This window comes from Centroberyx gerrardi, chromosome 7 (assembly GCF_048128805.1).
Source record: "Centroberyx gerrardi isolate f3 chromosome 7, fCenGer3.hap1.cur.20231027, whole genome shotgun sequence".
In the NCBI taxonomy this organism is placed as follows: domain Eukaryota; kingdom Metazoa; phylum Chordata; class Actinopteri; order Beryciformes; family Berycidae; genus Centroberyx; species Centroberyx gerrardi.
This window is the reverse complement of record NC_136003.1, coordinates 21,782,159-21,797,925: the sequence shown is the minus strand read 5'-3', so window position 1 is coordinate 21,797,925 and position 15,767 is coordinate 21,782,159. Positions and strand designations below refer to the sequence as shown.

Here is a 15,767-nt window from a genome sequence, read left to right as displayed (position 1 = left end):
ACTCTCTTAGTCCAATAGTCTCTACAATTATTGTTCACACATGATGTTAAGTGAAAACTAACTTAGTGCTACTTACATGCTCTCCAGCTATGAGCATCTTGGCCAAGCGCAAGTGTTTTTCTATGACAGTCATGGATACAGACAGCACCTCTGATCTGTTAGCAACACCACTTACTGAGATAAAGGGTTTGGAGGAGAAAGATGTTACAAGCTATTTGTTCATAGTCAAATCTTCCCTGTTTGGGGTATGAATCCAAATCACAGAATTAAAAAAAACGGAACTGGACTCTCTCTGTTTGACACTGAGTGTGGCGGCCTGGTTTTCTCTTCAGAGAAACTTGTTCACTGAAGTTGCTTCATACCACAGTGGCAGGAGATACGCACCTGACCTACAAGCCATTTGCTCAGACATCATATTCAGACTTTGTCACTATTTTTATTTTGACTTATGTGTAAAACCAGCTGCCCACTGAAGCAGGAACATCATCAGAAGTATGTGTTCAACACACATGGCAACATGGCCCTCTTGTCCCTGCTTTGAAGCATTACTGTCCTACATGCATCCCACAGTTGTACCCCACATTCCTAGAGGTCACAGGGAACCTTTGAAACAACATTCAGTTTTAGACAAGCTGAGGAATGTATCTTCCATCTGCTAGGCCTACTGTGATCAGTGAGTTCACCTGACAGAGAAGTAACTGTGCTACATAGGACAGCTGGTATAATGTACATATCTGAGGCACATTCTGCCTCATTCTAACATTCTGTAATATATTTGATAAGGGCGTAGTTTCTCTACTGCTCTAGTCTGAAAGCCACAACAGTCTATGTATATATATCTGGCCCTCTGCAGACTGTTTATGCAAATTCCATGTGCATTTGCACACTATGTACATTGTTTACATTCTATTTTATTTCTTTATTGTTTTAGACATTTTTTTTATTGCCGAGTTGGTACATTGCTTTTTTCATATACTGCTTATACTGTACTTGTCTTTTTCACTATCGACTTCTATTACTTTTGGTGCTGCAACAACCAAATTTCCCCACAGGGATCAATATTTGATCTCATCTTAAATGAAAAGTAAGTAAAATCATAAGAAATATATGCATGGTGGAGATTTATATGGTCCTATTTTGTATCTAAAAATGTATATAAATTATATATTTTTAGACACATGCACACAAATATATACATAAATCTACATTTATTTTGTTTTGCTTAAAGACAACTTAAATATATTATGCTAATTCCAATCAGTCATGCATGAAAGGGTTGTGTGAAAATGGTTTATTAGATAATTTTGCTCCTTTATAAGAAATGCAAAGTACACATACATTCAAAAATCGTAATTTTAAACACCATGTAAAATTAAACACAAAAAGAAAGATACTAATGTTGCAGAACTTACAGAAATTCTTAATACTTACTGTGATACATGCAAACTGTGAACATGAAAGACACCAGTTCACTCTGTGAATAATGATTGCTAAAGGAACTACCTATCCCCCCCAACATAAGATGCAATTCATCAGTCAAGAAACAGACACATGGAATTTTCAGTATTATGTCAAAAGTAAGAGGACAGATGTGTGCTTTCATCCACAAGAAGCCTAGAGCATCTTTGCTACTGTATGTTACACAGCTATGTGAGTGCAGGCAGGGGGCACTGCAGAGCAGGAAACACAATCCTGGCCAGCCTGTTATATATGGTCACTCTAGAGGCAAAGTGTTGACGTGTATGTAAGTGGGTCTGCAATGGGTCCTCCTCAACGAATTTGAGCCAAGGAAACATTCATATTAGACTGCCAGTCGTATTGTCGGCGAATGGTTTCAATTCTTTCAATGAGGGATTTGAACGATGGCCGTTGTGCAGGCTCGGCCTCCCAGCACTGCTCCATCAACACCCTCACCTGTTGGTAAAGTAAAAAATTTTAAAAAATGATGTGTTAGTAAGGAACTATCAGGCGTACTGAAAATGCTGAAAATTGTATATCTTAATGTGCAATATGTGTTTTACATCATGTGGACAGTCTTTGGGACAAGGCAATCTCTTGGGTCTCTCCAGTAGCTTTATCAGTACCATCACAGTCATCTGTCCCTGGACCATCCCCATCATTTCAAAGAACTTCTACAAAAAGCACATCCGAGTACATTTCACAATTAACACACAGATTCCAGATTCATTTGATTACTCTCACGTTGAAAGATGTGCATGTTTGAGATTATGGCAAGAGGCCGATGTCGACATACTGTTGGAGGGCTCTGGCGATGGTCGCAGCGGGTCAGGATCTCATACATCGTGACGCCAAAAGACCAGATGTCAGAGGAAAAGGAAAACTTGCTCTCTTTCAGACACTCAATGGCATACCTATACAGCACACAAAAAAATACAGTTCACTGGCCAGAGTCGAGGCATAGGCATCTGGGAACACTGTTCAACTGTTGCATGAACCCACCAAAAGACAGGACTGTCTCCATCCTCACGGACGCGATAGTAGATCTCTCCTTCGGGGATGTACTTCGTCAGGCCGAAGTCTCCGATCTTCACCAAGTTGTCATTCTCCACCAGGACGTTACGGGCAGCTAGGTCTCGATGGATGTATCGCTTTGAGTGCAGGTACTCCATCCCCTTTTAGGGAACAGAATAACAACCGGAAGAAAAGACAGAAGGGCAAAAAGGATAGAGATGGGGCAAGAAGAGGATTTGAATTAAAAATGTACTGGGTAGAGACACAACACAATACAATGAAGAGAATGCTTTTTAGAGTAGAACACCAGTGTCATTGAGACTTATACCTTGTTTACATCTGTCTACGTCTAGTTTACATTTCCCCAATCATTTTGCAAAGCATGAATTAGAAAAACAAGACCTGATATCTCTAGCTATGCTAATTGTGTGTAGACACCACTAGGAACAATGTAAAGGAGAGGGGCAACATAGATGGTTGGTATGACCTAAAAAAGTCTCACCTGGCAGATCTGCTGGGCAAAGAGGAGGCACTGCTGCATACCCAGCTTACGTTTGGGAAGGTACTCTCTCAGACTGCTCAGCGGGAGGTACTCCATTATCAGCTGCACCACCTGCCCTCCTGCCAATGTACAAGAAATGCATTTACATCTGATTTGTTTCAAATGCCAAGACTGAGCTGTTGCCTATTCTGTTTTAGCGCTCTGCATGCTGTGTGTTGAAAGTTCAAAATATATAAAAAAAAGAGTTGCAGTTCAAATGGATTTTCAATATTTGCACAGGAACAGCAGGAGCCATAATTATCACTTCCCTTAAGCATCCACTGAGCGCTGCGAGCTAAAAAGGAGGTGCCTGTTTGACACATGAACAAACTCTCCTTTGCACATGCACACACTGTATGTTAAAGCATAGCAGCAAACATATTCAAAGCAGATGGTGTAAAGCAGACAGATGACAGTTGAGTGGCTAGGACTCACCTAGCTCAGTGCAGCAGCCCTTGTACTTGACAATGTTGCTGTGGTACAGGGACTTGAGGATCTCAATCTCCTTCATCCAGCCCTCATGGAGATGGCCACCTTCTTGTTTCAAAGCCTTCACTGCCACGCGTTCCCCTGTCCCATCGTTGGCTGGGTCATACAAGTAGAGTGTCACTTTTCCAAAGTGACCCTGAAACGGCACAAAGCGCAGTGAGTTACTAACTTGGAAAGCTTTGACCACAGAGGGAAAAGTACATTCCACTGGTGATGTGCAATAGGAACTCACCTCTCCCAAGTCCCGCATCTTTTTCAGGTAGCGTTTGAGGAACACGCTAGGGTCTGAGTCGGGGAGAGCCTCACTGGGGGATATATCAGGATCTGAGCACAGACATGAAACAGCCATTATTCATTATAATGGGACAGGTTGAAAGAAAAGAAAAAAACATGGTTAAGTAGGCGAAAACCTACTTTTGATCATGATTTCTGTGAGTTCTCTGAGCACAGTGCGGAAAGAGGGCCTCTCCACCGGCTCATAGGTCAAACACATGCTGATGAAGCTGGCCAGTTCCTGGGAGGACGGTTCAGCTAAGCGACCCTTTTGCTGATAGAAGCGCTCTTTCTATTGGGGGATAAAGAGTCACAGTTAGAGGTCAGAAGGACAAAATGAGCAAGGGTGGCGTGTGGTTGTTGGAGGGACACCGGGGGTGACGGCAGTGGCATGGGCCTACCTCAGACAAGGTGCTGCCACTCATGGGAAGATCGCCATTGTTGCAGATCTCCAGCAGTGTGACACCAAAGCTCCACTGGTCGGCGGCATTGCCAATGGGCGCGCCACTCTGAATACATTCAGGGGCAATCCATGGGATCCGCTCAAGACGCTCTGCAGTGCAGACAGTGATGATAAAAGTGTTAGCCTCAAAGGTACCTCAAAACACTTTGATTTTATTTAACCTTTATTTAACCAGGTAAAGTCTCATTGAGATTTAAAATCTCTTTTGCAAGAGAGACCTGGCCAGGACAGCAGCAATTTAAACATACATAAAGTTACAGATAATACAACAAAGAAAATAACTTCCAAAATAGAAACATAAAACTATATCATGTCAAATACAAATTAAAAACATTTTAGACACAGTCGCAGTTCCCTATTGAATGTGTTTCTTTTAAAAAAGTTTTTAAATTCAACAACACTTAATCTGTTAATGCGATCTCAAGCTCAGAGTGTTCTACAAAACCTTTAAGGGGAACTCTTAACATTTGTGAACAAATGGTTGCATAAACTATAATCCAGATAATCTTTGTGGACAACATGGCTGTTTTATATAAGAATGACTGCAAAGTTGGTTTCTTATTTGAAGTCAATGAGAACAGTTGCAAAAAGTGGCACTTCATGATATCAGGTCTCTTTTGTTAAACTTTGGAGGATACTTGTTCATGCCCAGCCAATTACACTATCCAGGATGACTGAAATAACACAAAATAACATTTTTTAGGGGGAGTTTTTGCTTTTGAGAGCCTCAGTGGTACATTGTGAGATGATGAGCTGCAAGACAACAGGAAAGGGGCAACAGGAAGTGGTCTGTGTGAAGTTTCCTGTGCCTTTATCTGATTAAAATAAGGCAAAACACAAACACAAAAATAGAGAACATCTGAAGCTGAATATATGACTTTTTACTGAAGTGAGGTTTGGTTTAACAGCTATATATATATATATATATATATATATATATATATATATATATATATATATATATATATATATATATATATATATATATATATATATATGTACATATATATATATAAATATTTTTGTTAATATTTTGATATTTCTTGTATTTTGCTATTTTTATGTACCTTATGCACCAACCACACCAAGTCACTTTCCTTGTATGTGCAAACATACTTGGCATAATAAAAGAATTCTGATTCTGATTCTGATTCTGAGCTGCTGGTACTGACCTTCCCGTGACAGGACATTCAGGGCGATGCCTGGGTCACTCAGCTTGATGAAGGGAGAGGTGCCGTGCTCCAGACCACGACGTGCCACCAAAATGTTCTTGGCACAGACGTTCCCATGAACGAGCCGCTTGGTCTCCTATAATGATCAAATTGGTACTGGCATTAAGTATCCGGAATGCAGTTTGTGATTAAAATAATGGCAACACCAGCTAATATTAAACACAAATGATCAAAAACCAGAGTAGAAGATTTCTAGGGTAATTACAAGAATCCAGAAGCAACGGCAAATTGACACAACAGGTGTGAGACACCAGCACATAAAGACAACGGTAGACTTAGGTCCACTTATTTGGGCCTATGATACGTCAACAGCCATCTGTGCATAACGCAACCACAAGATTGTCAAGATGGTTGTGCTGTGCAAGATCAAGATGGAGGGCCCAGAAGTTCACTTGCAACACTTTATCTTAGTTGTGATCATTCAGTTAGAACATAGTTAGAACAACTTAGAAGAAACTGGAATGTTTCTGTTTGTTTTCATCACATCCTGAACACACAAAAGCTAAAGATGGAGATGAATAAATTTGAATCTGGTGGTGTTGGTGGTCAAAGCAGCGGAATATCTGGTGGTCAAAGCAGCAGAATATCTAGAGTTTAACTGCCCTATATTTGCATAATCTATGGTGTACAAAGAATACAGAGGAGGGTCAACTCACAAGATAACTGAGGGCACTGGCAAGTTGTTTTGCAACAATGAATTTCCACTGAGGAGTCACCGATGCCTTTTCTTTGCGGAGGAAAACATCCAAAGGCCCAAACTCCACAAACTCCTCTACCATGATGTCTGTGAAGAAGTCAAAGACAGAAACTGTTTGAGAGGGAGGCTCAACCTCTGGCATCATATGCAAAACAGAAAACTCTTTTAAAAACAAAGGGATTAGCTACAAGTGTGGTTGTGTATTTGGTTTGCGTTTCAGTTGGGAGAAGGATCAGATAAATTCAACTATAAACACTGTTCCTATGTGTGATGGGGAAGTAGCAAACGAGGAAGTCACACCTAGAAGTAGAAGCGAGGTAATGAATTTGAATAGCGTTATTGCTCTTACTTTCAGATCCTTTGACAGAAACGCCATGCACAAACACCAAGTGACTGTGGGATACCTGACTCATGAGACTTGCCGTCTCAAAAAATGCCTGTGAGAAAGAAGGAGGAAGGATTAGTGAAAGGGCAAACCGCAAATACATAAAGAGATAGGATAGTACTAGTCATCCACACATAAAATCCATGTTCATATCCAATAAACTGCCACAGTTACTCATTTGCGCAAGTCGGCTAACATTATTATCAGACGCTGAGCAGAAGATCATATGGCTCTACTAATGTCTGCTTACTAATGCAATATCTTTATGGCTTTGGTCTAGGATCTTGAGAACCACTCGGATCCCTTTGCGGTCAGCGAGGTTGTTGTTGAACTCGTCCTCCTCTTCGTTCTCTCCTCCGCCCAGCAGACGCCCCGAGTAGATGTTGGTCCTGGTCCCACGGCCCAAGTGCTGTTCCTGCTCACAAACACAATGCCACCCGGTCAGTCACAGCACCCAGAACACAGAGCTGGTCGGGTGAAACAGATGCTCATACGGAGGCGGCGAGCGGGTCTCATCACCTGCACGATCTCTTTGTCTTTGATCTGATGGAAGCGCAGCTGGGTCAGGTTCAGGGTCAGAGAGTCAGGGTGAATGTGGCGTTCTGCACCTTGCCTCGTCACTAGCAGGTTGGATAGCTCTGCATCACACACAGACATATATACACATACACATAAATATCACAGAGGAACCTGAAAATACACTGGATGAATTTTGGGAGGAAGCAGCAACACATGACTAGCACCGAGATAGAAATAGACCGTCGTGTTATATAAGGTTTTTTTTCATGGGAGTTTTTCCTTGTATGCATTGTCTAAGGCTGGTGGTGCCAGGGTAGGTTAGGCTATGTAGGAATAGGTAGGCTGTCATGTCTTGCTATAATCTGTTTTTGTGTGTCTTGCCATTCCTGAAGTTTGTCATATCTCTTTCTGTTTCATATATCTTTCTGTTCTATGGTGGATTGTTGTAGATAAATATAACTAAACTAAATATAAATAAACAAACTTGGACTTGAATTCACATATGCACAAACCTGCCGGTCTGGGTAGACAGCATTTCTTGACAGTGAAGCTGTCTGTGCCAGACCTGAGCACAAAGGTCTTGAGGCTGTCGGTGAGCTCCTTCACACTGGAGAATTCTCGATCCCAGCCTTCCAGACAGAACATCGAATCCTTATGCAGAATCCGAAACTGCTTGTGGCTCGGCGTCAATCCGTTCTGTGGGCCGCAAGCGCGCGCACACACACACACACACACACACACACACAAACACACACACAAACACACACACAAACACACACACACACACACAGGTATGCATAGCTGAAATTTCTCACCACCACTGTACCGCAGTAATTCTCAGAAATGAGTGCGGGTGTCACCTGATTTCTGTTCAGGACAGCTAGTATGATGCGGTGATAGTCGAGAGCACTCCACCGTACGAGGAAAGCTCCCTCCTCTGCTGCCTCCTTTTTCAGCCTCAGCAGCACAAAGTCATTGCTGGAAAAACACCAGAGTTGTGATATAACGCACCGTGCGTGTCGTTACAGCCTGTGTTTGTTTGTAAGTACGCGTGTGTGTGTGTGTGTGTGTAAGGGAGAAACTCACTGCATAGGCCCATGCAGTCCATTTGTTGCACTCAGCACTACCCTTGGAGGAGCCACCTCATGACAGAGATAGTGGTGGGCGTCTGCAGTCAGCCGGAAGTATCCATCTAGCAGGGAGATGAAGGAACGGGCCTCCCGGCTGGAGTTCATCTGAACCTCCTACATACACATACAGAAACACCACCAGATTACCATCAGAGCTATGTAGAAATTCATATAAAAATTCAGAGAGCATACCAAAACCCAAAGCTCTCACACACAAACATATAAAACTGCAGAAAATAAAATGTGTGGACCTTGGCATACATGCATACTGCACATTCAGATACTTTAAGGAACTAGCATTCTGATGAGTACAACGACCAATACACAGTATATCAATTAAATGAATGCATTTACAACCAACCAACATTTACCAATTAAATTAATGCATTACAGCCTTTGAAACAGAAAATTGAAAGTGCTCTCACCATTGAGTGGTTGTCCTGCGTGCTAATGCACACATTAGCTCCGTTGATGGCTATGTGCGATATTTCAGGGAAGTCACAGAATGAGGTCCATTTATTGGGTGTGTTGGCATTTGGCTGGCTGGGCTGCTTCTTTGTTTTCCTCATGTAACCCATGTAATCATTCCTGTAATAACTGTTTGCCTGAGCCTAGGGAAAGAGACACTGAATCTGCCAAGAGCACACCAGCAGAAAACGCAACGCACCACAGAATGAGGACATTAGAGGCACATAATTGTGTCTGGACGTACCTTTTGCCCGGACACTTTCCTCCACTGGATCCCCTTGGTGCCGGACACCAGTATTTCGTGTGTGGCCGGAGCTGTAAAGTTGTCTTCAGAGACCCCGTGGGCGTGAGTGTTGTTAAGATAAGAGCTGCTCCCGTCCCCGTCCTCCCTCAGCTCCAGGTGGGACACAGGGAAGATCTCTATGCCAAAGCGGGGTGCCAGGTGCTCGAGTGTAGAGACATATTTATACATGACCTCCTGGGAGCCCAGACGCCCCTTATCCACCGTGTGCTGCTGGAAGGTACGCACAAAGTCTGCAAACACCCGCCGGATCCTGATCTTCGTCAGGAAGTTGTCCTTGCCTATGTGCTTGGAGAAAGACCTTGGGATGCAGCGCAGGAAGCTGTGAAGAGAGATCGGCATTTTATCGGCAACCAGCGGTTAAATTAGATTAGATGAAGCTTTAATGATCCCCGAGGGCAAACTGGGTTGTCACAGCAGCAGAAAATAGGATATAGATAAGAATAAGACAAATAGAATATTATGAAGATAATGACACAAATAATTACAACAACTGAACATATTGAAAATAATACAGAAAATGAAACTGAAATCTTTTAGGCAGATATACAGGTTGGACGGGATGTGCATTGCAAACTATTCACAATGGCACGTGTACAGAAGATACAAGTGACAGCTTGAATGACAGATACCAAAGCCAAACCATCTTCACTCTTCAGCAACTAATTACCTGACTTTTTTGGCAACTTCTTGTAAGGTACAGCCTGTCTGCATGGCCTGGTGTGAGAGGTGAAGCACAGCCATCCCCAAGCTCTCATTCTTGAAGCGACTGAGCTCCTCCTCCGACTGTACCTCCTCCAACGGCACTATATCGTTCACAAAATCATATTTTGCCTATTGGGGACACAAAAGGCAAGGATTTTACATCACACAAATAACATGAATACGATAAATACACAGTAAGCCACGGATACCACACTAAAACACACACCTGGGCGAATAAGTATTCCAAGGAGGTCATTTCCAGCAGAGGGGATCCCCCCTGCTCTGTCCCAGAACGCAGGGCATAGCGGGATACAGCTGACTCCTTCTCATTTAGCCCGTGCCAATTCCGGAAGTAAAACCTGGGTATGAGGAAACAGTTATTGGACGTTCCTGGAGCTCACTGTAAGTGAATATGCTCAGTGTGTGACAGAAATGCTGACTAACCTCATACGGTAGTGAAGTACGAGGCAGGACTTCTCCTCTGGATTGAAAATGTGGTTTGGGCTGAACCAGCAGTGGGACTCTGGCTCGTAAAGACCAAACAATGCGTGGCAAAGAGGTGTGATCCCTGGGAGTAGAGGAAATACTGAGGTTACACGTCTCTCAGTGCCAAAATAAAATACCAACCACCAGCCAAACAGCATTTTTCTGGATGTGTCTTGATGTGTGGAGTGAAGGCCGTCAGTCTCACCTACAGCCTCTGCGGCAGAGACGCACAGCCCCTCTGCTGTGACCAGTCCGGCTGTGTGGGACAGATAACGATCCCCTTCCTTTGTCCAGAAGAGGCAGACATGGATGCCCTGGCCCTGAGGAGGCTCACACAGACCAGGACAAGCCCCGGGCCTTGCTCTCTTGGAAAGCCCCCTGACAGACATGCTAGGGGCAACTGAATCACTGACACACACACACACACACACACACACAAAGTCATGTAATGTACCTGCAGTAGGCCTATGGCTGTTCAGTTAGATAGCTGTTGTGAAAAAAAAATTAATAAACACATGCAGGCCTACAGACACACACGTGACAACATTTTTAAAGCTACCTATATCTCCACTCCATGCGTTTATTGAAGATCCATTAAGCTCCTGCTGATTTATTTATTTATATTTTTTACACAGTTTAGAAAACGAAAGAAAGTGTCCGGTTAATAAACTGTAAAAAATAAAACATGTTTAAAATAACTAGCAGGAAGAAAGTGCTGGCCCGGTCAATCGGATCAATTTGTCAAAAGGCCTTCCGGATTGCTGCCTGTTTATTGTTTACATTATGGGTAAACACAATAGCAGTAGCTTACGGCGCAGCAGCAAAACGACGTTATCATTACAATATGCCTACAAATTTATATCACACACACACTTGCTGCGTCATCGAATGGCCCAAAAACATGATGGGACCTCCTTTACTTTACAGCAGTCGACCCGATGCCACAATACAGAAAGTAAACAACATTGCTATTTCTAAATTTTAAATGTGTATCGGTGAACATCAAGTATCTTACCATTTAACGACGAGCTTTTAAAGATGTGATGTAAAGCCTAACACGGTCAGCAGAAATTACATTCAGTCTTCATTATCTTGTGAGCGTATTTCCCCCCTCGCCTGCTGTCATGGATTCTCACGAACTACTGCGTGACGACAAGGTTGCTTCTCGAAACCAGTCTGGAGCCACGCCCTCCCCTTCATGGACGTTAGTACAGGATAAACACACCCAAATCCAGTTCAGCCACCTCTCTGGGCTGACATAAAGCTTTGAGAAATAAGTTCATATACATCATAGTAAGTCGCAACAAACTTATATATGAGGATAAGTGTCTTCTAAGGGAAAAAAATGTAATAACTGTAATAACTGAAAATAGAGGCTACATTTTTACTATTGGTGGTTATTTGCCTTGTGATGTTCACCGACTCCACCTTTTTATTTACCACCAGTTCACTGATCAGACCAAACTAATTTCATTTGTAAATAACATGCATATGAAAAAAATATGCATATGCACTGTTGCCCTATATTTAAGGCAGTGACAAATACAAATACTAATCTTATTAATACATAATACTCTCATGTAAAGGCTGCCATTTTAGTCCTATAGGTTTATGATATGAAAAGCAGGACACCTGCTGGTTGAGTTCTCAGACATAATTGCAACAACTTCGCCTTTCTTGGGAAATTGAGAAATATTTGTGTCAACCTCTAGTTAGCTTGAATCGTCAATTCTACGAACGAATCATCTAATACGTGATTCACTCATGCCTTAAATGTGCACATCCCAACAAAGTCAAGAATTGGACATTATAAAACATATAGAAGTGATTTTCCTTAACTGCACAACCACACAAATCAGTTACATACTGGCTTAGACACACACACACACACACACACACACACACACACAAAGACAAAGAGACAAAAGTATAAGCATAAATGTAAGAATACAGCTTTACTGATGTCCAAACAAAAAAAAGGTTTAAGAAACACCAAAGGCAAATTAATTTCCAAGCAGGTGATACTGATGCATGATTGCTGTGCGGTTTGGTGAACACTATGACAAATCCCTAAACTCAGAGCTAAATATCTTTGAGCAGTTGTGTCATTGTTCCAAGACTCGGGCAACAAACTAGTCATACACATAGGGGAGTAGCAATACAGTGGGCGAGTACATTTTGCGAAAACAGTCATATCATAAAATCAGCGTTGGTCATTCCTTCTTATTTTCTTCCACCTCCTGTTTCACCTCCTGTTTCAGCTCCTCATAGGTCGCATCTTCCTCTTTGTCGTCCCCGTCGTCTGTCCTGGAGTTGGGGACCCAGAGCCCCGACTCTATGCATCTCTTCATGTGGGCCTTTGCCTCCTGAAGAGTACAGAACAATCACATTTATTAACCGAGCCAAAATAGGACATCGCAAAAATGCATGTATAAATCTTATCGCCATGTATTTATACAACTGTGATAGGATTCCCAACCGGCTGTATCATGCATAAAACAAAATTAATCCTTAACAAAACCCCAGACTTTAACAAAGCAACTGTTTCCAACCTACCGTCGGGTCCATTTTGCTAATAACATCCTGTAACATTTGGATGTCCTTGTCATCAAAGCATTTCTGCATCTCCTGCAATCGAGAACATACTCAGTTGAGCCATTTAAATTTGACAGTAGAACAAAAAGGGAAGATTCTGGGGCAATTTAAAAGCAAGGACTTACGACTGGCAGGGACTCATACACATCAACAGGATCGAGCCCTCCAGGTCCCAGGCGCTTTTGTCGCTCCTCCTCCTCATACTCCTTCATGGCCTTTTCCATGCGGATCTTAGCCCTGCCGCGAACTCGCTCCTTGAATGAATCCAGCTCATCATTGAAAGCATCCTGGTACTGCTGGTCTGCCGTCTGCAGGGAGACACATCACTTGGTTAGGTAGCGACCATGAAATTGTGAGTTAAAAAACAATCAACATGGTAAATATTAGTTCAGGGCTTTAGAAGTACAGCAGAAGAACACATACAATTCTCCAATCCCTGATGTACGAGTGTACTTCGTGCATGTGAACGTGCCCTCTTTGACAGTGTGGTGTCCAGTCAACCACTCTAATTTCTTCAATAAATCAAGTTTTCTTCGATGATGTAGCACCCAAGTCACACATGATCACCTTAATCTTGGCGAAGAATTGACGAAAGCACCCACGGGGGTCCACCTTGAGGCTTTTTGCCAGCTCCAGAATGAACTGCATGACTATGGTCTGATGAGCCACTTGCTCCATCAGTGCGTGTTTCTATAAAAGAAGTAAACAAAGCATTTTTAGAACAGTCTTTATAGTGAAATATGTAATGTAATGGATATAATGGCTGTGCAAAGGTAATGTCAGCAGGTTAAGGGAAGTGAGGGGAATCCCTGAGCTACATACTATAAACTACCTTCAACATTATTTGCATCCTAAAACGCTTGCAATGCCTAAAACATGAGTGCTTTGATTATAAAACAGTGAGGAAGAAACATTTTTGTAGCTTTTACCTCCTCAACTTCAAGGTCAATGCACATGATGACCAGGTAGTTGGCAGTCTCCTCACATACTAGATGAGGGTTGTCAGAGAGGTACTTCTGGCTGTCATCCCAACGTCGCATCATGCCTGCAGCAAAGATGACACTGAAGGACCCTCACTACCCTCAACTACTAAAACTCTGTAACATGCATTCAAGAATGGCTCTGAGATGTAGCGAAGAATTGTGCGACGCCAACAAATGGCAGTGATTCTTACCAAAATGTTTGATCTCCTTCTCATACTTCTCCACAAAGGTTTTATGCTTTTGCTCTTTCTCCTCCTCAGTCTCTTCGCTGGGGTCTGGCTTGACATTAACAACGCTCTATGGAAGAGACACAGTAACAGAAAGTTGTCACCAGAAACCATCTACAGCCCTGATATCTGTTGTTCACTTCATCCATTGACAGTTTGTTGTTACCTTGCTTATTGGCATCACTTATGACACAACCTTTTTCCAACTGTTAGGATCCACTGGTAATTTTAACGTGCATATTATCAACCAAGGAGCACTTACCTCAATGAAATTAGCCTGCCTGTTTGCCTGTTACTACTGTATTGTTATTGTATTCTTACAATCTTCCACCGAAATACACTGTGGGCCGTTAGTGAGTACTGTAAATCTTACAACTTTGGTTGAAATAAGTGCTGCTTGGTGAATCATGTGTACGCCAATTTGGAAAAGGTCTTAAATCATGTTTTATTAGGCATGTTTACCAATAAGCAAGGCAACATTAAACTGCCAGACTTTGCAGTATGATGTGTCATTCTCCGCCGAACAAAAAGAGAAAGAGAATGGGGCTACAGAAACTAGGGGTCTCCAGCAGCCAGAACTTTCCCAAACTCGTTTCACCTTGCTGAAGCCCTCCTTGCTGAGCGTGTCCACGTTCCACGGCATCTTCTTCTCATCCCGCCGGTGCTCGTCCAGTTTCTTCTCACAATCTCGTTCTTCTTTTTTCAGTTTCTTCTCCTCAGCCTGGGCCTTGCTCAGCTCTGCTTTGGCGTCATCCGTTGCTGAATTGGCCAGTTCTCGTGTTTTCTTCTGTGCATCTGCCAGCTTACGCTTGGACTCAACAACTGCCTTCTCCAAGTCTTCTCCCCTTTTCTGAAAGTCTTCCATTCGCTCCACGCGTGCCTTAAGGATGAAAAATCAGCAGATAAGACATTGAGTCAAAACCAGAGTTACAGGTCTGAACAAGTACTGTGTGTCCAACACATCTTCTAGCTTGTTGATACACTATTACTACTTCCTTTCCTCTGTGTGTCTGGCTAATTACTATATATAGCTTGAAAATCCTAATAATTAATATACTAAATCATATTATATAATTGCATGTAATCAGTTCCAATTCTATATAATAGTATACGATTGGAACTGGTTATCTGTAACGTTAGCAAACGTTAGCCTGCTAACTGACTGTGTATCGTGCACCCTTTTCTAAACAGAAATAATCACTGCAACACAACTTTATAGAGCTGCTCCGTGTCTCAGTACAGTACCTGGTGTCTCCATCTGAAGAGGCTGGGTGTGTCGATGTTTGGGTGGGTGTCGTCTTCATCATCTGAGACCTCAATGTGGTCCCACACGCTGTAGTCTATTCTAGACATTATGCTAGCAAGATGCTAACGTAGACAACGTTAGCTTGCAAGATTATTCAAAAGGCTGAGTTACTGGGCTAAACGCAGCTTACACAAATATTGAGTGAAAATGTATACGGCGTTAGAGACGTTAAAGACGTTCTGAAAGGTGTTTTGATTTCAGTAAAGTGGATACCAGTATTTTGCCAAGACTAATTCAGGTAAGCCTATCTGGCATCAGCTAGCTACAGGCTGCTACAAATTCTAGAAAGAATTGCTTCACATTTCCGCTTTGACGTCACCACGTAATCCTTGTCGCATTGACGTACGGCGCCAGGATCTCAAAATGCTTCCATGTTGTCTTCACCACTACATTTTCCTTTCATCCAGTTACTAACTCAGAAGGTGCATTATTTTCTCCTCGTTTATTCTAATATTCTATTATTTGCTCTTTAGATGAAGAAGAGGATGACATAAT

At 42.4% G+C, this 15,767-nt stretch overlaps 2 protein-coding genes across 2 annotated transcripts; both read right to left on the bottom strand.

Annotated features, from left to right (window-relative positions):
- Positions 1 to 1,264: 1,264 nt before the first annotated feature.
- On the bottom strand, positions 1,265 to 11,289 carry tyk2 (tyrosine kinase 2). Its single transcript, XM_071920689.2, has 24 exons — positions 11,177 to 11,289; positions 10,367 to 10,561; positions 10,120 to 10,243; positions 9,902 to 10,034; positions 9,641 to 9,804; positions 8,914 to 9,292; positions 8,627 to 8,812; positions 8,158 to 8,315; positions 7,932 to 8,049; positions 7,584 to 7,767; positions 7,072 to 7,190; positions 6,803 to 6,967; positions 6,517 to 6,604; positions 6,127 to 6,254; positions 5,411 to 5,546; positions 4,177 to 4,328; positions 3,917 to 4,067; positions 3,735 to 3,826; positions 3,449 to 3,638; positions 2,975 to 3,093; positions 2,461 to 2,633; positions 2,255 to 2,372; positions 2,022 to 2,132; positions 1,265 to 1,914 (listed from the first exon to the last, which is right to left on the bottom strand). The coding sequence occupies exons 2-24, from the start codon at positions 10,548 to 10,550 to the stop codon at positions 1,771 to 1,773; spliced, it is 3,516 nt and encodes a 1,171-aa protein (XP_071776790.2). The 5' UTR covers positions 10,551 to 10,561; positions 11,177 to 11,289; the 3' UTR covers positions 1,265 to 1,770.
- An 800-nt stretch (positions 11,290 to 12,089) lies between these two features.
- Positions 12,090 to 15,547, bottom strand: LOC139928233 (hsp90 co-chaperone Cdc37-like). The gene is made up of 8 exons (XM_071920690.1): positions 15,212 to 15,547; positions 14,565 to 14,846; positions 13,931 to 14,036; positions 13,686 to 13,801; positions 13,324 to 13,446; positions 12,882 to 13,064; positions 12,718 to 12,789; positions 12,090 to 12,527 (listed from the first exon to the last, which is right to left on the bottom strand). Exons 1-8 carry the CDS (start codon positions 15,317 to 15,319, stop codon positions 12,375 to 12,377), a joined length of 1,143 nt encoding a protein of 380 aa, XP_071776791.1. The 5' UTR covers positions 15,320 to 15,547; the 3' UTR covers positions 12,090 to 12,374.
- Positions 15,548 to 15,767: the final 220 nt, after the last annotated feature.

Coding starts and splice junctions, on each gene's coding strand:
- tyk2 (XM_071920689.2), bottom strand. CDS start 10,550: ATGTCTGTCAGGGGGCTTTCCAAGAGAGCAAGGCCCGGGGCTTGTCCT. Junction 7,191..7,583: donor CTGTCTACCCAGACCGGCAG/GTTTGTGCATAT, acceptor TGTGTGATGCAG/AGCTATCCAACCTGCTAGTG. Junction 4,329..5,410: donor GAATGTCCTGTCACGGGAAG/GTCAGTACCAGC, acceptor TCTGCACTGCAG/AGCGTCTTGAGCGGATCCCA.
- LOC139928233 (XM_071920690.1), bottom strand. CDS start 15,319: ATGTCTAGAATAGACTACAGCGTGTGGGACCACATTGAGGTCTCAGAT. Junction 13,802..13,930: donor GAAGGAGATCAAACATTTTG/GTAAGAATCACT, acceptor TCTTTGCTGCAG/GCATGATGCGACGTTGGGAT. Junction 12,528..12,717: donor TTAGCAAAATGGACCCGACG/GTAGGTTGGAAA, acceptor TGTACTCTTCAG/GAGGCAAAGGCCCACATGAA.